The sequence below is a fragment of the Podarcis raffonei genome, chromosome 1 (assembly GCF_027172205.1).
Source record: "Podarcis raffonei isolate rPodRaf1 chromosome 1, rPodRaf1.pri, whole genome shotgun sequence".
Classification (NCBI taxonomy): domain Eukaryota; kingdom Metazoa; phylum Chordata; class Lepidosauria; order Squamata; family Lacertidae; genus Podarcis; species Podarcis raffonei.
The window spans coordinates 77,692,212-77,715,758 of NC_070602.1; the positions used below are offsets into that span (position 1 = coordinate 77,692,212).

Sequence of the window (23,547 nt, forward strand, 5' to 3'; positions counted from 1 at the left end):
ATCTAACAACTCAGAACACACTGCTTCTTCAGTAACATTTTACAACACAAATCAGACAGCTCTCTGGATAAATCAAAATCAATGCTGGAACAAATGAATTGACTTAACAGAGATAATGATAACTCCCAGAAAAACAATACAGACCATCAGTTGCTGTTTCAAGGTGAAACATAACCTTAGCAGGATTTCCATTGGACTGGCTGCTGATTTATTAGTGAGCCATATTCAATGTGTTAGTATTCATATATAAATCCCTTAACAGCTTGTGACCAGTTTACTTGAAGGCTCACTCACCCACTTCAATAGTTGTCTTTGTTATGCCTAAAATTGCTAGGCACTGTAACAAAAATTAAAAATCATACATGCCCTTCCCACAGGCTTATAGTCTAAAGATTCCATGTGTGCGCTGTCTGCTTGGTAAGTGACTGTAGGACTCTAGAGGCCCAGGGTCGAGTCTGTTTTCAGCACAGAAGTTCACTGAGAAGACTTGAACTGGCAATTGTCTCTCAGCCTTATGGGGAGGATAAATTGGGCAGGTGAGAACCATGTCCTTGGAGTTCCTTGGGTCAAGAAATGAATGAATAAAACACAACCCCCCTGTGATTGCTGCTCACAAGAGCCAACTCCTAGGGGCTGAGGGGGCTTTGTCCCTGCTGCAATAACATATTTGGGGGGGGGGCTAAATTGATGGGCAGTGCCCTTCAAATGGTATGTGTGCACCGCATCATGTAATCAATTATGTGGAGCGGGGCTTTCCTGCCCCGCCAAATATTTTATATAAGTGTTGGCACCCTGCTGCTCCTTATAGACATATTATGCAAAAATCCGCTTTCACTGTCAGGACAGCACCTGCTGCAGAGCGGCTGGATGACAGGAAGGTGGTGTTGCTCTTTTGAATAGGAAACTGGATGCCGAGGAGGAAAGGCTGCTGGTAGCTGCGCATTCCAGACGCCCGCCTGAGGAAATTGCAGCCTTCAGCGGAGAATTCCAAATAAACAGTCCAACACTCTCTCTTTCCTACAAGCAGCCAATCACATTTTGAATCGCTGCCGTTCCAACCAATCAGGAGTTGCCGTGGAGCTGTAACTAAGCCTGGCGCGTGACTGGAATGGTAGAGAAAACCCTCGGCTGTGTCAGTGCGGGCCACGCAAGGGGCGGGCCGGAGAAAGCAGCACGGTGCCACCTTGCGGCAGTTTTACAACATTCCAACAGCAGGCCTGGACCAAATTGTGCGCATGCGCCGTGCCTTTCCAGGGCTGTCGGTAGATAGCAAAAGCGTCTGTAAAGGGGTGACGTTGCTTCCAGTACTCGGAATCAGAGCGCATCAGTGATCGCGCGGAACCAGTGTGGTGTAGTGGTTAAGAGTGTCGGCCCGGGAAAACCACTGGGGGAGATCAGGGTTCAAAGCCCCCCTCGGCCATGAAGCTCACACTGGGTGACCTTGGGCCAATCACAGCCTCGCAGCCTAACCTACCTCGCAGGGTTGTTGCGGGGAATAAATGAGCAAGGGGAGAACCATGTGCACCCCCTCGAGAAAGTGGTCGGGTATAAATGCAATAAATACCTAACAGCGGGGGCTTCCAGTCCCTTTACTTTCCCGCATACATTTCTTAACCCCCCGCTTCTTTTAAAGAAATATATTTGTTCATACACACTAGCCACCCTTGCTGCGTGTCTCTTGCTGATCCTGCCCCCCCCCCACAACAAGTGCAGAAAGGAAGGATCGGGGCATACATCCGTTAGAAAACCAAGCAAGTTTACACGCCCAATCCAAGGCGTTTCCTTGCGATTTGGCAATGCGGAAGCGCGCGGAGCCCAAACTCTGGCGGTTGCGCGGATACAAGCAGGCGGAGAGTAGGAAGTATCCGGCTGACGTTTTCCAGCAGCTTCCTCGCCAAGGCAGATCCGCGCAGTAAGTATGGCAGGCCGGGCAAGCTGGGGGTGCTTAAAGGAGCTTTCGGCGGCTGGCTTGGAGAGGGATGCGCGCAGAGAGTCGATCTGAGGGCCAAGGCGGTCATAAAAGGGCGCGATGGCGCTTCTTTGTGCAAAAAAGAAAGGCTCTCTGTTCAGTTGTTGACCTCAAGCACAGGCCGCCGCTAGAGGAACGCGGATGCTTTCGCGCAGTTTGCTGCTACGTCGTGGCTTAGGGCGCTGCGTCTTTGGGATTTCGCCAACGAGGGATGCAAGTCCTTAGGAGTTTCGGTAGCTAATGCAAGAAGGGCGCGGTCAGCAAGCCGCCTGCAGCAGCCGGGGATGGCGCACTATTTTCCAGTGCCAGCTCATGATGAGGCTGGAGAAGTGGATTGGGATGGATGAGTCATTAGAAAGCGAGGACGCCGTTTCCTGCTTCGTGGATTAGCGCTCGCAATAAATCAGAGAAGAAAAAGCCCCCCCCGCAAGTTCTGTGGGGTGGAAAGCATCTGCTCTGCTTGTAGAACAGTGGTTCTCAACCTTTTTTTGGCCATGCCCCACATAAAATACTGATCCCCCCCCGCGACATATAATTCTTATTGTTCAAAAAGTGAACTCCGATTCACATGGAGGAAGCCTAAAAGGCCATTAACATGGTCTAACACATTCTCGAATTGCCCCCCTTAAAAATCAAATTGCCCCGCTGTGGGGCGTGTGCCCCATATTGGGCACCATGGTTGTAGAAGGTCAATCCCCAGCATGTCTAAGTAGGGCTGGGAGAGAACCCTGTCCGAAGCCCCGGAGAGTCAGTGAGGGCAATATTGAGCAAGATGGACCAATGGTCTGAGTCGGTTAAAGGCAGCTTCCTAATGTTTCTTAAGGGCACCACCTCATACCCAAATAGTGTCTGTCATGATGCAGGACACAGGGAACATTTGCCTGCTTTGTTTATTTAAAAGAGTTGTACCCCACTACTCAACAGATTTGTCAGGACAGTTTTCAATAGCAATTGCCCCAGTCTAGAAAAAAAGGTAAGAGCCAAAGCCCCATTTATTCCAAAGGGACTGGATTTATTTGAGTAGAGCCCTGCTGAGCCAACATCCTGTTCCCCACAGTGGCGGACCAGGTGCCTATGGCAAGGATGGAAACCTGGGGCCTGAATGTGGCCCCTAGGCTTCTTCAGATGGCCCTTGGAATTGTTCCCAGGCTGCCACCACTCACATCTGACAGGAGGGCATTCCACAGAATGGGTGCAGCTACTGAGAAGGTCTTCTGTCTGATTCCCTGTAACTTCATGTCTCAATGAGGGAACTGCCAGAAGGCCCTTGGAGCTGGATCTCAGTATCTGGGCAGAATGATCGGGTGGCTCCTACAGCCCAAGACAAAGGAAGAGCAAGATGCAAGCAGAATAACATCCACCCACTGCCTTGCACCAGCCACTCACTGCCACAAAGAGCTTCAGGTTGCTCAATAACAGACTTCTTGATGCAAGTTAATTCCATGGGACTTATTTTCAGTGTGCATAGGCACAGCCACGCTAAAGTCAATATAGCACTGACACACCGAAGCAAGAAGTTTAGTATGTAAAACCAAGTCCTCCAATTTAGATGGTTTGAATAATCATGCTGTTAAAATCATAAGACTTTTGAATGGGTTGGGATGACCTTATCAGTCAGAGCCTTGTGAGTCTACATACACTGCAGCAAGAAGTTTACCATCTGTGCTGTGATGCAATGTCTTTTGTCAAGAAACTGGCCAAAGTTCATAAGTCTCGGTGTTAAGTACATAAATATGTTGGTGTTTCAGAGCTGAGGTGCATAGCCTGCATTACTGGAGCCGAACAGGTATAGTCGAACCTCGGGTTACATACGCTTCAGGTTACAGACTCCACTAACCCAGAAATAGTGCTTCAGGTTAAGAACTTTGCTTCAGGTTGAGAACAGAAATCGTTCTCCAGTGGCGTGGCGGCAGCGAGAGGCCCCATTAGCTAAAGTGGTGCTTCAAGTTAAGAACAGTTTCAGGTTAAGTACAGACCTCCGGAACGAATTAAGTACTTAACCCGAGGTACCACTGTATTCCACAAACATGTAGCAGTTTCCCCTCCCCTGGTGAAACCTAATCTCCAGATCCCCAGTTATCATTTAAAATGAGCAAGTTTCTAGAATTTGTAGAACCTGAGCTAGGGGGCAAAATTCTGCTCAGGCTTTTTGTTGTTGTTTTCGGTGAGAGACTAGGCAGGGGTCAGCAAACTTTTTCAGCAGGGGGCCAGTCCATTGTCCCTCAGACCTTGTGGGGGTCCGGACTATATCTTTTTGGGGGAAAGAATGAATTCCTATGCCCCACAAATAACCTAGAGATGCATTTTAAATAAAAGCACACATTCTACTCATGTAAAAACACCAGGCAGGCCCAACAAATAACCCAGAGATGCATTTTAAATAAAAGGACACTTTCTACTCATGTAAAAACACGCTGATTCCCGGACCGTCCACGGGCTGGATTTAGAAGGCGATTGGGCCGGATCCGGCCCCTGGGCCTTAGTTTGCTTACCTATGGACTAGGGTGTTACCCCTTTCAGTGCTTTATTTTGGTTTCCCCACCCCTAAAAAAGCCCATGGACATGCATACTCACAGAACCTTTCTCTCTGCATTTGCCTCCCTAACAGACTCTCCCTGTAGCCCCTGAAATTTCTCCCTTTTGCACTAAGAGCTCATCCACACTTCTGCTTATTCTGTGCCTAGAAAACACAGGTCTGAGAGGTTTTCCATTTGCCCCATTGCTTCCTCCAGGAAAATCCCCTGCTGTCAATCTATAGAAAAACCAATTGATGTTTGTTCCAATTCGGCAGTAAACAGTGGGGTTTCCCGGAGGAAAGTGGCAGGACAAGTGGAAGTGTGAAAGAGCACCACGTCTCACAACTCCCATTCCTCCATCCCTATGCTCTAGCAGACTCCCGTTTCACAGTCCCCAAGAAGGTTGCGCAGACAGATTGTTCAATATAATGCAACACTGAATTCCACCCGGTACCTGTTTTAAACTGCAAAGCTGAAGAACAGCCCTTTGCTTCTCCTTAGGTCAGGCAGTTGTAGGAGGAACTAGAACTTGTGAAATCAGAAAACAAAGTAATCTTTGCTGGAGGCATTTACGAAAAGAGGAAACTGGAATTTCCTTCATAGGCAGTTGTCTTTTAAAAGGATGTCAGGAATTACTTAAGACTAATGAAGGTCAGTACACTGTTGAACAGGTATGGACAGGGGAGCAGTCTAAGGCTGTGGGATGATACACCAGGACAGAATATGGGATTCATGAATGGCCAGAAACAAATTCAACTGGAAGAACCTTTTGGTAAAAAGCTAGGTGCTTCCAAAGGGGGACAAAGTGTAGGGCACTTAATTAACTGAGGATTTCTGAAAGAGGCTTGTATGAAAAGACCTGGCAGCCTTGGGCTAGGTCTGAAATTGATTACATAGGCAGAAGGAGAAGAGAATGGAGAAGACAGACAATTATCAGTGTTCTGTGGCCCACATCAGCTCTGTCTCCATCTTTTTATAGGTTTGTGGACAAACAAGAACAGCTGATTTTTACCTACATGTGTGCATGCCCATGGGGACAAGGGGTGGCAGTTGCCAGGGCCGTCTCTCCCATTTATCAGTGTGAGGCAGCCACCTCAGGTTCTAGATTTTGAACGTCATAAATGGGTAGCAAATTTTTAGTTATTTAGGTTGTTATATTTTTGTTGCTATGGAAGAGGAGAGATGCTTCTAGGACTTTATGCTTCAGGTATGAACATAGCATTATTTGCCTCATAACATGAATTGTGCTTATCTGAGGTACTCCTGGAAATTGTCTTTGGCATTATGCCATATACTGGGTGGGAATCTGTTTTTTTATTTTTAAATCACCTATACACACTCTGCTATACCTCTTCTGGGCAAGAGTACACTTCTAGTTATTTTTCAGAAATGGTGAACAGCAGCAAAGCTTTCTCAGCACAGCAGCGCCTTCCCATTTTGAAAACCTTATTTAGTTGTATGTGTTCATTAAAATGTTTTGGCTGCCATGCTCCTCTGCTCTACTTACTATTCCTCTGTGGGAGCATCTCCAGGGCACACTTGCAGCCTGATCCTATACTGATCCTATACATGTTTACTTAGGAGTAAGGCCTGCTGAGTTCAAAAAGGCATCCTTCCAGTGTGTATACTAGGATAAGCTATCAATCACCCCTGGCCAGTTAGAGGAGATGAACAGCATGGCCCCTTCTCCTCAATGCAGAAGGTTATCACTGGACCTATTTTGTACAGATGGAATATATTGCAGTGTTGTGGGTGAAAATTCATGCTTGGAAGTATAAGACAGTGGGCAAAAGTTTGCTTATTGCACACGTTCATCTGTTTGCAGAAAAGCATAAAGACACGCTTTCAAAAGTAACCTGTGGAGAAAATTGTGAAAAGATCAGCCTTCCAGCATCAGGTTCTTAAAACATGAACCTTGTTTGCTTGGACTTCTTAAAAAATAAATAAAATTTCAGGGTGTGTGTGACAAATTTGTAAGTTTTGAATTTTGGCAATTTGGCAACCTGGGATAGGATTCCTGCTTTTTGCTTTGGGAGGTCTCCAGGCAGCCAACAGGCACAGCTGCTTCTCCCAGTGTGGCAATGCAGACATGGGGGAATCTGCACCTCTTGAATGTCACACTAATGTTCGAAACCAAGGATGTGACAACCTAATAGAGAGGTAGATTTACAGACTCTGGGCAAGTCAGAGCAAAAGTGCTACCCCAGATCTTCTTAGCAAAGGCGTTCGCACCTCTGGTGTTGTAAAAACAAGGGGACTCGTAGAAAACCAGCAGGACTCCCTTCCGCCTGTGGTTGCTGCGATGACTCTTCCAAAGGGGAGACTGATGCGTCACCGCACATTTGGGAAAGCCTCACGTGGCGCCCTGGGAATCGAGCTTGCCCAAACAGAATCGGTTCCGTCTTGGTTGCGGGGAAAGCAGAGCCCATCTAATTACTACAGCCGGCTCCGAAGGCGAGCGATCCCCGTGGCCCAACCTCTCCCTTCGCCGCCCAGAAGGAGGCGCGGCTAGGCAGATTAGTTCCAGCGCTTCCCGTTAGGGGCGGGTTGGCCGAGAAGCTATTTATTGCGATTCGGGCGGCGGCGCTAGTGCTTGGCTTCGGCAGAGCTGTATTTGGGTTGGTTCTCCGCGCGGGCCGAAGATCGGGTAAGTAAGCGCAAACCTCGCTCTCTTTTCAAGGCATTGGGGTTGGCCAACAAGTACTACGTGGTCGGGTTGTTGTTTTTTGTTTTAAACCAGGTGTCATAGGTGCCTGAGAAGCGCGCAAAAAATAGATTTCTAGTTTAGGCAGCGGGGTTGGAAAGCAAGGCTGGTTTTGAGTTCCTGTTTTTAATTAACCCGCTTCTGACGCGTTTGTGTCGCAAGGAAAGAGGGCGGCACTCCAGCCTCTTCCTTGTTGAGCCTGACACTGCAGAAAGTGGCCGATCGGGGCTGGAAAAATGGTTCCTAGCTAGGAATGAGTACTTGCTCTCGGGCTTCTGTGAAATAAACCCAATTCATTGTCATTTATATGCTGTAATAGCAGCCCTCCCCGATTTAAAATAGCATGACTTTAATGAGGCGTCAGCTAATTTCCCCCGAAGTTCTGCCCCTTTACTATGGTAGAAAGTGTGTAGCGGTGGCTCAGTTTCTTAATAATAACAATATTATATATATATATATATATATATATATAGGAAGCTTTGTGCTGGAAGAACTCGCACTTGGGTAGGTATATGGAGGATTCCTCCCTCCCATTTGCAAAGGACAGTGGTGGCATTTCAAAGTAGCAACACAGTAAGAAATGGATGGGTTTTGTTGCTTTCCCCGCTCTCATCCTTTGAGAGTGATCTGTGTGTTTTGTGTGTTTGGAAGTTGTCATGGAAACCTTCCGCTGCCAACTTGTGGAGCTGAAGTTGGAGGGTGTCAGATCTTGGTTAGGTGAGCTGGCTGGGGCTGAAGGGAGCTGTATTCCAGCAAGACCCAGAGGCCACCAGGTTAGCAAAGGCTGGTCTGAGGGAAGGCAGGGTCTGTCTCTTTCAAGCAGAGGCCAGACTCCCAGGTCTGTTTGGGGATGCTCCCACTCTGGGTTTTCTGCATAGAGCAGAGGGCTGGGCTCGGTGGCTTTGCAAGGCCCTTGCCCAAGCTCTATGAATCTGGTACTTATATGGTTCCAATAGAATGTCGGTTTTCTCTGTGAACAGCATTTTTTGTTTCATTAGCTAGCTTTGCTCAACTGCTGGCATCAGGCTGTTTTGTGACCGGAGGTTTTGTGCGTTTTGCAGTGCACTTCAGTTTTGAAAAGCATGTGGTTGGCATTCCCCCGCATTGCCTATTGTCAGCTGTTGCTCATGCTCTAATACAGGAATCAAACTCGCTGAATTTCCTTTTAATTGTTTGTGGCATCTAGATAAAAAACAACTCACAACTACTAGGCAATTTACAACCAGCCTCCCAATGCTTGCTTTGGTCTCTCTCCCCACCCCACAAACTGGAGCTCTTGACTGTTCAGTTGAGAGGCATAAAGTATGAGCCGATTGCTTTCACAAGTAGGTCTCTGGCAACTCTTAATCTCAGGGTTGTGGGTTCGAGCATTGGGCAAAAAGATTCCTGCATTGCAGGAGATTGGACTAGATGACCCTCATGGTCCCTTCCAACTCTACAATTCATTGATAAACCTCTATGATCATATCATATTAGATGTGACCATATAGTCCAGCTCTTTGTTGGTATAAGTTAGAGATGAGGAACCCATGGCTCCCCGGATGCCAATTCCCATCAGTCCCAGTCAGCATTACCAATGGTTAAGGGTGGTGGGAGGTAGCCAACAGCCAAAGAGAATGACACCCACACATTTCCCATCCCTGGAACAAGTGAAGGACCATCGTTTGTGCCATTGTAAAATAATGGCTGTCAAAAACCAGCAGCTTCCTTTGAGTGAAGCCTGTCAACTTGGTACATTTTTCCTCTTAACGACTGGGAGTTGCCAGGCATTGCATATGTTGTATTTGCATGCATGATGTAAACAGGAAAGGGAATAGAGTTGCAAGGATGGAAAACCCCTAGATGCCTAATTATCCAAAAGGGTGTGTTCAGCTATAAATAGCTGATGTCTAGAAACTAATGGTCTCTTCCAGCCATCGCAGTAGGGAGTAGAAAAGAGAACAGGCTTCAGGTGTCCTTTTTATTGTGTATTCATTACGATTTGGGCTCATGATGGTATAGGGCTGATGATACATGACCCCACTTTCAATATGGTTTGTGCCTGCTGAGATTTTGGGGTAGGCATACTGCTTCATTTCCAATTGGTGCTTCTTCCTGAAATCCTGCTACTTTCCACACTTCAAATGCTCCATGTGTGAGCGCATGCTTTCACTGTGCTATAGTGCAAGAGTGTCCCTCCAGAAGGCAATAAAACGGCAACATTGGAGAAGCATTGAATCTGTGCCCCGAGTTCTGGGAATCTGCAGATCTGGTCCCTTTCCTTTTTCTAGCTGAAGCCAGCAGAGCTTTATACACATTGCCATGTTTTGACAGATGAAACAACAAAGTGCACAAATTGAGGTACAAAGTTACCTGGAGAGAGGCAAACGTTCAGCTGTGCAAAGTGGGAGGATATGATGTGGCTTGAAAGCTCAGTCAGTAGAGCCCGAGGCTCTTAATCTCAAGGCTGTGGGTTTGAGCCCCATGTTGGGTGGAAGATTCCTGCATTGCAGGGGGTTGGACTAGATGACCCCCTTGGTCCCTTGCAACTCTATGAATGGAAGGAACTGTCAATTTCTAGTGACATTGGAATTTGCAAGGTTCTTGCAGGCAGATGGTTTAAGCCGGAAGCATTGTGTGGGAACAGTCGGTGATCTCTAGGGAACACTTCCTTCTTTGATATGCCCAGCAGCATGCTGACAATGTGGTCTGTTACTTTAAAGGTGATCAGTAGTAAACTGGTTACTCAAACTTTTCTAGTGGAACTACTTGGAAGTGAATATCATATGGCCAAATACCTCCCCAAGACTTGAGTCTCTCCATGCAGTTTATCAGCCTACAAAAAGAATATGTGGCACGGGTCAATTTTTAATATATATATATATATATATATATATATATATATATATATATATATGGGATGATGTCCTTTGATGGCCAAACCAGGCTGATAATTCGTGAACTATTACTTAGGAGGTTGTGTTGTTGTTTTTTTTGCCCCCAGACAGTTTCAGAATCTGTGATCAGGCACAGAAAAAGTGTTGTAGGTAGGTAACCCTGTCTCCTTCTGCTATTTCCACTCAAAATCATCCCACAACCATTTGGGAAAAAGTTGTAGGCTCCCCACCACATATCTTTCCTAGCTCTTTTTCTATCCAAAGCTGGTGGAAAGTAATTTGAGTGGACAAATGACAGGGTATGGAAAGGGTTAAGCACCATTAGCTCACCTGTCCTACTTCCCTTCCTGACTGCAGTATCCAGTGTCTGCTTTGTACTATGAAAAGGGAGGTGAGAGGGAGTTGCACATAGGTGAGTGCTTCGTTGAAACTGTTTAATGCTTCTGAGGCACAGCAACATTAATACCAGGTGACCTGCTTGACAAGTATTCACAGAGTCTGTTTCTGTGTTGTTTCCAGGAAAAGATATTGTGAAGATCCAGTCGTTAGGTTGGGCATTTGGGTTGGGTTTTCTGGAGCTGATGAAATGTGCTTTCTCTGCCAGCTCACTGGTGAATCAGCTTTCAGAAATGTCTCGTAACAGCACTTCAACCCAGAATAATTAAGCTCAGTGATTTTTTTCCAGGAGGTACTGAAAGGTACATAGTACCAGCACCATTTCCCCCCAAAAGGCTAAAAGTGTGGTACTTATTGTAACAACTTCATTGTGAATACCGGCACCTTTTTTCTATAGAAAAAAAGCACTGATTAACCTTATATCAAATTTCACTTGAAAATTTCAAAATGGGAAAAAAACCCCAAGGGTACCAAATACCTGGAGTTCAGGGGAGTGGTTTGTGACGGTACTGAGCTGATTATAACGTGCACCCCTTGGAGAGAATGATAGAATAGTTCTATCACTTTGCAAAGTGATATCAGAAATCCTGAGAGCCAGTGTGGTGTAGTGGTTAAGAGCGGTAGTCATGTAATCTGGGGAACCGGGTTCGCGTCTCCGCTCCTCCACATGCAGCTGCTGGGTGACCTTGGGCCAGTCACACTTCTTTGAAGTCTCTCAGCCCCACTCACCTCACAGAGTGTTTGTTGTGGGAGAGGAAGGGAAAGGAGATTGTTAGCCGCTTTGAGACTCCTGAAGGGGAGTGAAAGGCGGGATATCAAATCCAAAACTCTTCTCTCTCTTCTTCTCTTCTGGCCTAACCTTGGCACCAAACCAAGTGTGATGTGGGAGGTTTATGAGAAGATCTCATGAAGTTTTTTGTTTTTTTTTAAAGCCACCCCTCCCAAGGAATATAGGGAGTCATACTTACAGCAGACCAAGATCTTTTGGCCACCAGGTGAGAGAAAGAACATGAAGCAGAGCAAGTATCAGGAAAGAAAAGAAGAAAAAACACACTCACCCTGAAAAAAACACTTTCAGAATGAATCAACTGACATCACAGTATGGTTCTCAATACACCTTTTATATCTTTGAGAACTGGAACAGAAGGTGGAATTTTCCGTCTTTTGTATTAATTTTATTGCTCATACGGGCAGAGCTACATAAGATATAGATCATGAATTACCAAATAAATGGCGTATCCAATTTGATCCATCATGGCTGCTGTGCTGTGTGTGTTAAACCCAGTGCAGTTGCTGGTGCTGTGGGCCTAGCTGGGTCCAGATTAATAGTACAGTGGTACCTTGGTTTAAGAACAGCTTATTTTATGAACAACTTGGATTAAGAACGCTGCAAACCCGGAAGTAGGTGTTTTGGTTTGTGAACTTTGCCTTGGAAGTAGAACATGTTCTGCTTCCTGTTGAGTGTGTTCCATTTGTAAATTGAGTCCCCCACTGCTGCGGGAAAGCATGCCTTGGTTTAAGAACACTTTGATTTAAGAAAAGACTTCCGGAACAGATTAAGTTCGTAAACCAAGGTACCACTGTACCAAATACCGGAGTTGCAGAGTACACGTAGTGCCAGCTCCATTTAATAAAGGGCCCTCTCTAAACTCGCATATTCACTACAAATCTAGGCTGTGCAGATCAGGAATGTAGTCGCCTTCAGAATGGGGCTAAAGTTTACAAATGTTGAAACATTGCCCTTCAGAGGTTCACTTCTAGTAAATGTGGTTAAGACCGGCTGTCGACAGAGAGACAGAAGCGTTGCATGATTCATGTGTGTGCTTTCGGGCTGTTGCATCAGCTCTTGTTAAGAAGGGGCCTCTTTGGGTTAAGTTGCAAGCGGCCACAAACAGTACCTTTCAGCAGGGGGCTAGTTCTTGAGCAAGTGCAGGAGTCTTTTGAGAAATTCTTGCTTGCAACTGAGATAGCTGCAAATGCTATAGACCAGGGATAGCCAGCAGTGAGGCCGCCAGCTGCTGTTGGGCTGCCAGCACTCATCATTTTTGGTGGCAGAGGCTGGTGGGAGTTGGAGTTCATCAACATGTGGAGGGCAGCATAGTGGCTTCTGCTATAGAAAAGCAAACAAAAATGCTGTAGTTTGAATGGGAACAATAGCCTTCCCCTTGACCCTTGTTGTAGGGAAATAACACCTCTCTCTCTCTCCCTTCTCTCCAGCTGTTGCATCAAAAATGGACCTCGACATCCAGTCCAAAGAGCTCAGTGGGTCCAGCTGGAAGGAACTTCTTCCAACTCTGAGCCAGTACAAAACCATCAGGTAAGTAAAATGTCAGCGAAACCCATGTATGTTAAGGTCTCACAACTGCAAGGGCTCCATTCCGATGGAACTTGAGCTGGTGTAATTCTTGCTTGAAAACATTGTCCTGGCCCCAAAATACCTAGAGATGCTCCTCACAACCAGATTTCACATTGTCATTTAACAGTTACCAAGTTTTGTTCTTGGTTAACTGCTCATGGTTTGTCTGGGAGAGACAAATCCATGTGGCAGCAGCAGCACACAGAGGGGAAGGAGCAAGTCAGATATGATTTTGGCTTGTTCCTGTAAGCCAGTGATGGCCTAACTTGGCCCTCCAGCTTTTTTGGGACTACAACTCCCATCATCCCTAGCTAACAGGACCAGGGATGATGGGAATTGTAGTCCCAAAACAGCTGGAGGGCCAAGTTTGGCCATCACTGCTGTAAGCCATGGTTTGGCATAGTGCTGCATGTGAATGAAAGCAATGTCTAACTTAATTGTTTCTAACCAGCAGCCATTTTTGTCTGCTCTTGTTTCATTTGAAAACCTTATTGCTTGTTGAATTATTTTATTGTTGCGGATTTATTTTGTGAGTGCGTGGGAGGCTTAAGGGCAGTGCTTTTTTTCGGGGGGCGGGACTCAGAGGTATGCATACCTCTAAACATTTTGTGAATCTTTGTACTTTTGTTCATTTACTATATTTATTTTCCCCGATTTGAACTATAAAATGGTGACTTTCTTGAGTCAAAATGAGTACCTCAAAACATTTTTTTAGGAAAAAAAGCACTGCTTATGGATATATGGGGAATCTGCTGTAACAAGGGTTCCAATTTGCTGATAGACAATGTTGGATTTCACCTTTTGCTGTTCAAATATTCTGGAAGTCTTCCAAATCAGGCTGGAAGGGGGGAAAAGAATTCTGTAGAGGAGAAATGTTTCTCTCAGCTGGTTTGTTAGAGCTAACACCCGGCTCCTCTTCCCCTTCATTCTCAGATTGGATGACTGTAGTCTATCAGCTAGTCATTGTAAAGATCTCTGCGCCTTTCTGAGCACAAAGCAAACATTGACTGAACTGAAATTGAACAACAATGAACTGGGAGATGCTGCTGTAGAGTTGCTGTGCAAAGGATTGCTGAGTCCAAGCTGTAACCTTCAGAAACTATGGTAAATCCCCTACAATCTGTCATGGCTTAAGTTTTGTTAGCCGAAGGTCTCCACAGATGGAAATGTCCACAGTAGGAAGGTTGTCAGTGATAAATTCCCTTCTGGCTAAGAAAGTGGCTCAGAATTCCTTTTGGGGTTAGAGTAAACTATTTTTGCTATTGTTGAACTGTGATCTCTGCTTCTTATATTCTTCCCATCAAGTTACCACTGTATGAGTTTTTCCTGGAGCAGCTGGACTGTGGGACCTCTGCTAACCGATAATCAAACCATTTGCTTAGGCTGGCATACAAGTGGGCGGGGAAATCAATAGTAATAATAATAGGGATGTGAGGACGATCTGTCTGTGACACCTGTCACCCCATTGATCGCCAGGGTTGAATAATAATAATAATTTATTAATTTATTACTTATACCCTGCCCATCTGGCTGGGTCTTCCCAGCCACTCTGGGCGGCTTCCAACAGGAGATTAAAAATACATTAAAATGTATTTTCCCCCAACATTGCCCAGAAGTAGTGGTGCTGTTTTGCATGCTCTAAAAAGACTGCCACACCTTGATTGACCTTCACAGTGAACCAATAGGTTAGATTGCAGAACTTGGGCTCCTGTCTGTCTGTCTGTCTACCTATTTGGGGTTAGATGCTGAGTTTTTCTAGCTCTCACACCTTTCAAAGCTCACATGTTATTATTGGCTTCATATGGGACAAGGAAAGGATCTCTGTGAACTACTCCTGAATTGGGTGAAGTGGAACTGGGCACCTGGAAATATGAAACTAGTAGCAGATCAAAGAACACCTCAAGTGTCAAGAGGGCTTTGTGTTCATTAGCTCATCCTGATAACTGAAACAATGTGTTTCGGTTTTAGCGCCAGCACCCCAGAGAGCAGTCTGGAAAGTGGCTTCTAGTGAAATGTGACTGTTTTTCAAATGGCAATTACGGCCTTCCTGATCATATGGCTTTATGGCTTCATGACTTAAATGGCCCCCATCAGTCTGGGCTGCACTAGTGCAGTGCAGTCTCTGATATTGTAGGCTGTTTTCTCCTACCGCAGTTTGCAGTTATAACACATGGCTTGAATATATAGAAAATATCACTATGGAGGGGATGGTGTCTCTAGTCACATGACTGAGAAGAGGAGTGCAGCGGGTAGGCTCCTCTGTTTTTCCTCTTGAAAACTCTGTTAAGTGTTATGACTTGTTAGGCAGCATTTTTTCTACATACCTGCTGGGCTGGTGCTGCTTGAAACACACTGTATAGGGGTTCTTTTTCTGCTGTGGGATTCCTTGTGTCGCAGCTAACACAATGGGCATCCGTATCATCTGCAGAGAATTTATAGATGTAAGCTTAGGATAAAGTCTTATGCAAACACAGAATTGTACAGTATATTTCAAATAATATTTCAATTATCTAGGCGTCAAGGTAAAACAATAAATGAGGAGTTTTAGGGAGGCTGACTTAACTCTGCCTTGTTCTTCCAGGCTGCAGAACTGCAACCTCACCAAAGGCTGCTGTGAGAGTCTCCGTTCTGTGCTCAGCAGCAAGCCATCCCTGACTGAGCTTCACCTGGGAGACAACAGTTTGGGCACAGCAGGAGTTAAGATCTTGTGCCAGGGACTTCTGGATCCCAACTGCCAGCTGGAGAAGCTTCAGTAAGTGACTACTAGATTTGTTAGCAAAGATCTCTTGGCTGAGAAGATTTCTCAAGTTAGAAAGCATCTCTTTTCGAACTCAGATGCATCTTGCCATGGTCGTGAGTTACTCTCAAGGAGTTGGATGAAAATAGCTGAGGCTGATGGTGAACAATTCCTCCCCACCCCCCAATTGCTTGTAAAAAGTCATACAAAGTGTGTTTTGTACAGTGTCTTTTCTCAGATTTACACACACTTTCCGATAACAATATCCAAGAGAGATTGAGAGATCAGAGCTGGTATGGGTGGAAATATTTACTATTAATAATAATTAATATACCGCTTAATGCCAAAATAAGCTTCTTAAGAAACAGGTGTACAAACTAACAACACAAACATTAAAGTATAAACTATGCATTAAAACAATTCCATGAACAATCATTGTGTCTAGATCAGCTTTCCCCAACCTGGGAGTCTCCAGTTGTTTTTTGGACTACAGGTCCCATCATGCCTGGTTATTGACCATACTGGGTGGGAATGATGGACAACGGAGCTCCCCCAAACCTCTGGAGGCACCAGGTTGTGGAGGGCTGGTCCAGATGTGTGTTCAGAAGGAGGAAGCTTTGTGCTTGAAAATGCCAGACTGTTTGAGCCTCCTTCTTATCTATTGGGGGGGGGGGTTCTTTCTGTTCTTCTCCTGTAGGCTGGAGTACTGTGAGCTCTCAGCAGAGAACGTGGAGGCTCTCAGCTCTGCCCTGCGCACCAAGCCATCCCTGAAGGAACTCAACCTGAGCAACAACAAACTAGGGGATGCCGCAGTGAAGCAGCTTTGCCAGGGCGTGCTGGACGACAACTGTAACCTGCAATCACTGCAGTAAGGCCTCTATTTCCAACCCCTGGCTCTCTCCCCAGGCTCAGCCCCTCTTGCTTAGGCTGCACCTGCTTCACTGCACCTGCCACACATCCTTCACCAACAGCCATGGTCTCTTCTGCAACTGTCATGGCTGCTCTGGAAGCGCTCACCTCTTTGGTTCTGTCAGTGCTTCCTGCATTTTTGCCGGTGATCAGAACTGCTTGGGCAGTTACGCAAACTCCTCGTGGCTCTCACGAGCCTTCAGAGTGAGGGGCACCATTAAGAAGAAAAGTCTGGTTATCTGCCAAGTGAAGGAAGCTTCAATGGGAGCTCCCCCCTCAATGCATGTGGAGGGCTTTGATGCCACAAATCGCAGAAGGAGCAGCAGCCCCCTCTCTGTAACTGCTCAGCTGGTTCCTGGGTAACTTGGGGGGAGAAATTGGTTTGGGTGGGGTGTAACAATGCCTGCTTGCTGCAACCTCTGTAATTGTGGCCCTTAAAGCAGAAGTCTTGGCAGTGTGTGTGACATGTTACAGTTGTACCTTGGTTTTCAACAGCTTAGTTCACGAACAACTTGGAACTCGAACGCCGCAAACCCGGAAGTAGGTGTTCCAGTTTGCGAACTTTGCCCTGGAAGCCGAATGTCCAGCACGGCTTCCACGGCTTCTGATTGGCTGCAGGACACTCCTGCAGCTAGTTGGATGCCGTGCCTTGGTTTCTGAATGTTTTGGAAGTCGAACGGACTTCTGGAACGCATTCTGTTCGAAAGCCAAGATATGACTGTATATGCAATTTTACAGCGCATTGGAATCTTCCTTTAAGATTAATGTGATGCCAACTTCTGAATAAAACCAATTGAAGGTTTTCTTTTCTCCTAAAACCATCTTATGGCAAAGAAACACACACTGCATATTCCACTGCTTTTCTTGATGCACAATCATTTCGATAAGGTTTTTTTTTGGGGGGGGGGAGTTTGCAGTGCTCAATAAGCCTCTAAGGCATTTCACTACTGGCCAACAAAACTGCAGTTTTGGCAAAATTGAAATAATGTGTGGGTCTGCTAGTGTGTGGCAGCAGCTGTGGGTAGGGTTGCTGAACGGAACGTAATTTGTGCTTTGGCTTCTTGCTTTCCTGCAGACTGGAGAGCTGTGACATCACACCTGCCAGCTGTCGGGACCTCAGCGCTGTGCTAAGTTCAAAGCCGTCCTTGACTGAGCTCTGCATAGGCGAGAACAAGATTGGTAACACAGGTGTATCCCTCTTGTGCCAGGGGGCCTTGAATCCCAACTGCAAAATACGCAAGCTGTGGTAAGTGGCTTTATCTAGAGCAGGTGTAGCTTGTCAACTAGGCTGTCACAAGAGCGGACTATTTTGTAAAAATGTATATATAATCTTCCTTGGTTTTCAAATAGAGTCACTGTGGTTGCAGTATTTTGGTGTCCTTATGTGAGTGTTAATGTGTCTTTTTACTATGCACCTTTTAAAGAATTCCTGTGCCACTTAAATAATTTCTGTGTAATTCAAATATTTTCCATGTACCTTTTTGATAATATGTTTATAAACCTTGTAATTTTTTACCTCCTTTTCTATTTTTTTTCTAAATGTGTACCTTTTTGTAATGCAATAGATAGTGGGATGTGTTGTGCTGGTGGATACTGAATTGTGTGTTGTAGGAGCCAGATCTGTTTAACTGCATGTCTGATCCTGAAAGCTGCTCATGTTACAAAACGTGCAGAATTCAGTCTCATAAACTTCATTCCTGCAAGCCTGTACATTTCCCAGCCCTGGAAAACATGCTTTTTAAAACTCTTGCAGTGCCAATGGGAATCAATGGTAAAGACTCTATCTTCCGTAAATCGTTTTTTTCACCAATGTGAATTCCTAGGACTCCAAGTAAATGTTTGCCAAACAAGTTTTGCAGATGGAACTCTAAATGTTTCATATCCAGTGTTGCTGTTCTTGCTAGTGCAGTAGACTTCTGCTTGTGCAACAGAATTTACCTCCTCTGCAGCCTTCTGCAAATGCTCAAAATCTGTTCTAGAGGGTTGGAGGACAGGGATGACCTGTTGCATCAGTGGAACTCTGCGTGTGCAGCACTGGCTGCTTCTTTCACTGGTGAATTTTCCAGGGGAGAAAATGTGGAGGTTTATGTGAATAAGGGTCATATATCCAAATTGCACACACACTTATTGACGTAATCAAGGGCAGGGAGCCTGTGGCTTTCCAGTATTGTTAGACCACATCCCTGACCAGTGACCATCCTGGCTGGGACTGATGGCCATTGAATTCCAACAGTAGCTGGACTACGGGTTAGCCATCCCTGCCCTAAGGAGTTATTGGACCTTTCAGGCTTAGACACATTGGTAAATGCACTTCGCTTCTGGTAGGTGTCTGTTTGACTGACATGGGGTTTACATTGTAGGCCGCACACGCATTTGGTTGGAGATGTCTGTTGCTCCTGCCTAATGCAGGAGGGAAACTTTGTGTATGAGCATTTGTCTTAATACAGCAAACGGTCTCGCTCATGTGGACTCCAGGGGTTCCAAACAGTACACACAGCTTGAAGTTTCTATAACAAACTCTTTAGATCTTGCCAGTGACTAAAGACAGTGACTTGATTATTGTTTCAGGTTATGGGAATGCAACATCTCAGCGCCTGGCTGCAAGGACCTCTCCAATGTCATTGGTACCAAAGAGACTCTCAAGGAGATGAGCCTGATTGGAAATGATCTAAAAGATGCAGGGATGGAGTTCTTATGCCAAGGACTGAAGGACCCAAAATCTAAACTTGAGTCATTGTGGTAAGGAGCTGGAGGCTTATTTTTCTGTTGTGGCTTTTTTGCAGGTGTAACAAGGAAGTCATGAGTAAACAGGATGGGTCTGTGACTATTAAGGATATTTATCAAGAGGCTCAGTCCAGCTCCAAGGACTTTCAGCATGACACAGTATTCCAGCTTCTGATCATAAGGATCCCTTTAAACTTTTGTCCACCAAGTCAAGTTGCAGTGAACAATAACAGCTGCCTTTCATGAGAAAATCAGCAGACCAAAACCAAATAGGGGGGGGGAGGGGGAACCCGTAAAATATTAAACTACTCCTACTAAGGGGGTGAGTGCAGCAACAACACTCTTCAAATAAGTCTATGAGTCAGGTGTTTCAAGTTGGCCAAAGCTTGTTTGAGTTCTCCTGCGAGGTCAGCCAAGGCAAGGAAAGTGCCCAGGTCATCAGGGCTGCTAGGAAATGGCTGAGCAGATGGATTGGATAGCCTTTTGCCTGCTCCTAGACTCCTCACCACTGGTCAGCAGTCTGGCAGTACAGCATCTCCCACACCACACAGTTTATGACCTTGGCCAGCCTACTCTCACTTCTGGCCCTCCCCTTCTTGGATTTGCAACTCCCCCCAGCCGCAGCCAGCAGGATCAAAGGTCAGGATGATGGGAGTTGCTGTCTGAAACAGCTGGAGGATGTCAGGTGCAAGAAGGCTTAACTTGGGCCATACGGGTATAATAAGTGAATGATACATATGAAAAGTTGGGCTCTTCCTAAGAGGAGAAGAAAGTGATTTGTCATCTAGGCCCATGTGGGAGCAATTGAGTGGGGCAAAGGTTGCTGACCCTTCAGCCTTCTGTTCAGTTCAAAATATAGCCCCTGCTGAAAAACCACCATGGAGAACTGATGCATGAGTTTTAAATATATATAAACAAATATTTTTATTAAAAGTTGGTAACCTCAAGACTTCATTATTGCAATGCTGTCTATATGGGGCTGCCCTTGTGCCTTGTCTTTTAGATCCAAGCCTGCCTGATATAATTCCCAGCTGATTTAGCTTAGTATCCCTTCAGAGGGAGCCATAAGTCAAGGGTGGCCCTGTTGAAGAATCTGCTCCATTACCAGAGGAGAAGGAACTAAATAATTCCATTCTAAACTTGTCAGCCCATCCTCCTGCCTTCTTCAGTCAGTCTATTAATTTCTCTGCTGGAGCGATTTGCCTGATATTGATCTACTATCTGTTTATGGTTACAAGTTGCCTAACAGACACCATTTAAAGAAGTTATAATGGATGTGTATTGAGTCTGTTTCTCATATTGTTTTGGTCAGATATGATTTACTCCACAGAAAGGAAAAGTAACCTTAGATGGCCTATTGCACTGCAGAGTTGTCAGGCTTGTCAGAGATATTCTTATTTGTCTACCATAGGCTAAGAGAATGTGGTTTGACTTCAGCCTGTTGCAAGAGCCTTGGCTCTGCTCTCAGCATGAACGGGACTCTGAAAGAGCTGCATATCGGTGGAAATAATCTGTGTGATGCAGGGGTGACTGATCTCTGTGAAGGAGTTCTGAGCCCCAGCTGTAACCTGCAATCCCTCTGGTAAGTCACCTTAGACATTTGTTGCTCTCTTGAAAACAGTGTGTTAAGGTTTTTCTAAAACGTTATTGAGCTTAGAACTCTTGTGTTATTGCTGTAAATACGGAGGAGAGGGGGCTGCCTTGTTTGGCATTCTGGTGCCTCTTTGTTTTGCCTTAAGGCAGGCTTCCTCAACCTCGGCCCTCCAGATGTTTTTGGCCTACAACTCCCATGATCCCTAGCTAGAAGGACCAATGGTCAGGGATGATGGGAATTGTAGTCTCAAAACATCTGGAGGGCCGAGGTTGAGGAAGCCTGCCTTAAGGCTTGGCAACAGATCTCTTCCATGGCTATGTTTCATCTATGGTGACAGCCTGCCATACTTGAAAAGAAGGGCATGTGATGTGAAATACCCAATTACAAGTTTTACAATTAATAAAAATAAATTTGCCAGTTTGGAACATGTTTTAATGCTGGAACACTTGGGTAAACTAAAGGGCGAACTACGTTTTTCCTAGGCCGAGACTTGTTCCTCTTCACATGGCTGAATGCCTGCTTGAAAGGCAGCAGTGTGAAATTTGTTTGTGGGTTCAGCAGAGGAGACATCTTCAGGGATATTCCTCCCTTGTGGATATGTCTGGTGCTTATTCTGCCCTTCTTCTTAGGCTGGGACAATCGGAACTCACAGAGGTTTGCTGCGATAAGCTTGCCGAAGTCATCGTTGGAAAACCCTGCCTACAAGAACTGGATGTAAGCTACAGCCATATAGGAGATGAGGGTGTGCGTAAGCTCTGCGAAGCAGTGAGAAGTCCCAACTGTAACCTGAAGTACCTGATGTAAGTGACTCTTTCGTGCTGTAATAGGCTTAGGGAATGAGGTTGGGGAAGGCGTTTCAGAGATGCGGGTCTGATGAAGAAGTCCGTAAGTGCACCCCAATTAAAATGGCATCTGAACCCCTAAGAGCAGATAGAATGAAACCTGCATGAGGACCCATTTTCAGTTGATTCCTCCAACATCCATAATTACAACACCTTACATTGGCTGCGCTGTCTGGGACTAATGGGAGATGGAGCAGTTCAGCAACACCTGGAAGCACACAGGTTCTGTACCCCTGAACGAAAATATGAATCCTAGACTTCCTTCTTTGGAAACATGGGTCTGTTAATCAGGAACAGCCGCTGTCTAGTTTTAATATTGAAGGAAGTTTTACTTCCATTTGTGGCAGGCGTAGTAGCCAGACTACTTGTCTCTGTACAAATGGAAGTTAACAATCGGAAGCCCTTTCACCTTGGGGAAATAGAGTGTTGTGTGTGCTGCTTCTTTCTTACAGATAAGGGAGGTTACCTGCTTTGCATGACGTCTCGGTACCATTAATGTCTGAACTCTCATCTCTTGCAGTTTGTACGACACTTACTGGACTGCTGACGTGGATAATGAGCTGAAGGCCCTGGAAGAATCAAAGCCTGGATTTAAAGTTGTTACATGAGTGGTGCAACATTGCTGTGGCCACTTCGACTGCCTTTTCTTCTGTTGGGATTCTTTTTGTATACCAAGTCACCAGACCATATGATGATGGACTTTTATGATTCCAGATTTCATGGAGCTGTGATATGTCTAGAAACCACATTCAAAGCTAGGAATGTGTTGGTACTTCAGTGGTGAGGCAGCATGGGGAAAGTTCTGGAATTATCTGCTGAGTCCAGAATGCATATGCTGGTGGGTTTTCTGCCTCTTGGGAAATACTAAGATCAGCACAAAGTAGAATACGTCTCCTGCCAGCTGCCATAAAGCAATAATGGTTACTTGCAGATGACTTGAAACTCTTCCCTTGGGAAGAACTATATTGGAGACTTTTAGAAAAATTGGGGAATAATGCCCATTTTTTAATTGCCAAAAATTAGGATGCAACATTGCCCCTCCCGTTAAGTATCTCTGATATTAATAGTTTCTGCTGAGAATGCAAGGAGTGAACTTTTTGTATCTTGATCAACAAATCTAGCCCTGTAGGAATATAAAATAAAGTTTGATTGCAAAGAGACTATCTTTCTGATTTTATGGTTTTGGTTTATGGCCTTATGGTTTTGATGGTGAAGAACACCAAAAGCTCACATCTTGGTCCCTTTGGATATTCAGAAGCTCAGACCTGAAGTACCATTTCATGAGTGTCTAAATAAGCCCATATACACAGCCAAGTTAAAAAGAAAATATTACCTATACAGTATGGCTCTGTGCAACACCAGTGGTATACTATTTTTCTTCTTGACTGATTGTAGTTAATCATGATATATCATTAGTGTAGCTGGACTTGTAGTAAGGTAATACTAGGTTTACGTGAAGGTTGGTGCTCTGGGTGTTGTTCATTCTCATTGTTCAGTAACTGTCTTGAGACACTAAAGATGACAGTTCAACTGAATAAATGGTTAAAGGTAAAGGTACCCCTGCCTGTACGGGCCAGTCTTGACAAACTCTAGGGTTGTGCGCTCATCTCACTCTAGAGGCCGGGAGTCAGCGCTGTCTGCAGACACTTCCGGGTCACGTGGCCAGCGTGACGAAGCTGCTCTGGCGAACCGGCACCAGAGCAGCACACGGAAACGCCGTTTACCTTCCCACTATAAAGCGGTACCTATTTATCTACTTGCACTTAAGGGTGCTTTCGAACTGCTAGGTGGGCAGGACCTGAGACCGAACGACGGGTGCTCACCCCGCCGCGGGGATTCGAACCGCCGACCATGCGATCGGCAAGTCCTAGACACTGAGGTTTTACCCACAACGCCACCCGGTTAATGTGCCTTAATTCCTAGG

The 23,547-nt window shown here is 45.5% G+C and overlaps 1 protein-coding gene across 2 annotated transcripts; it reads left to right on the forward strand.

Annotated features, from left to right (window-relative positions):
* The first annotated feature begins 1,741 nt into the window (after window positions 1-1,741).
* Window positions 1,742-22,783, forward strand: RNH1 (ribonuclease/angiogenin inhibitor 1). Of its 2 annotated transcripts, none has more exons than XM_053395359.1 (10): window positions 1,742-1,912; window positions 12,679-12,778; window positions 13,751-13,921; window positions 15,399-15,569; window positions 16,252-16,422; window positions 17,539-17,709; window positions 19,032-19,202; window positions 20,599-20,769; window positions 21,411-21,581; window positions 22,144-22,783. In XM_053395359.1, exons 2-10 carry the CDS (start codon window positions 12,693-12,695, stop codon window positions 22,229-22,231), a joined length of 1,371 nt encoding a protein of 456 aa, XP_053251334.1. In that variant the 5' UTR covers window positions 1,742-1,912; window positions 12,679-12,692; the 3' UTR covers window positions 22,232-22,783. The 2 variants fall into 2 exon arrangements, with proteins under 2 accessions (XP_053251334.1, XP_053251326.1); XM_053395351.1 differs by lacking the exon at window positions 1,742-1,912 and adding an exon at window positions 7,010-7,132.
* The last annotated feature ends 764 nt before the right edge of the window (window positions 22,784-23,547 follow it).

Excerpts from the sequence above, each read along its gene's own strand:
- RNH1 (XM_053395359.1), top strand. The coding sequence starts at position 12,693 with ATGGACCTCGACATCCAGTCCAAAGAGCTCAGTGGGTCCAGCTGGAAG. Across the intron at positions 13,922-15,398 it reads TGTAACCTTCAGAAACTATG|GCTGCAGAACTGCAACCTCA; the intron begins GTAAATCCCCTA and ends TTGTTCTTCCAG. Across the intron at positions 21,582-22,143 it reads TGTAACCTGAAGTACCTGAT|TTTGTACGACACTTACTGGA; the intron begins GTAAGTGACTCT and ends CATCTCTTGCAG.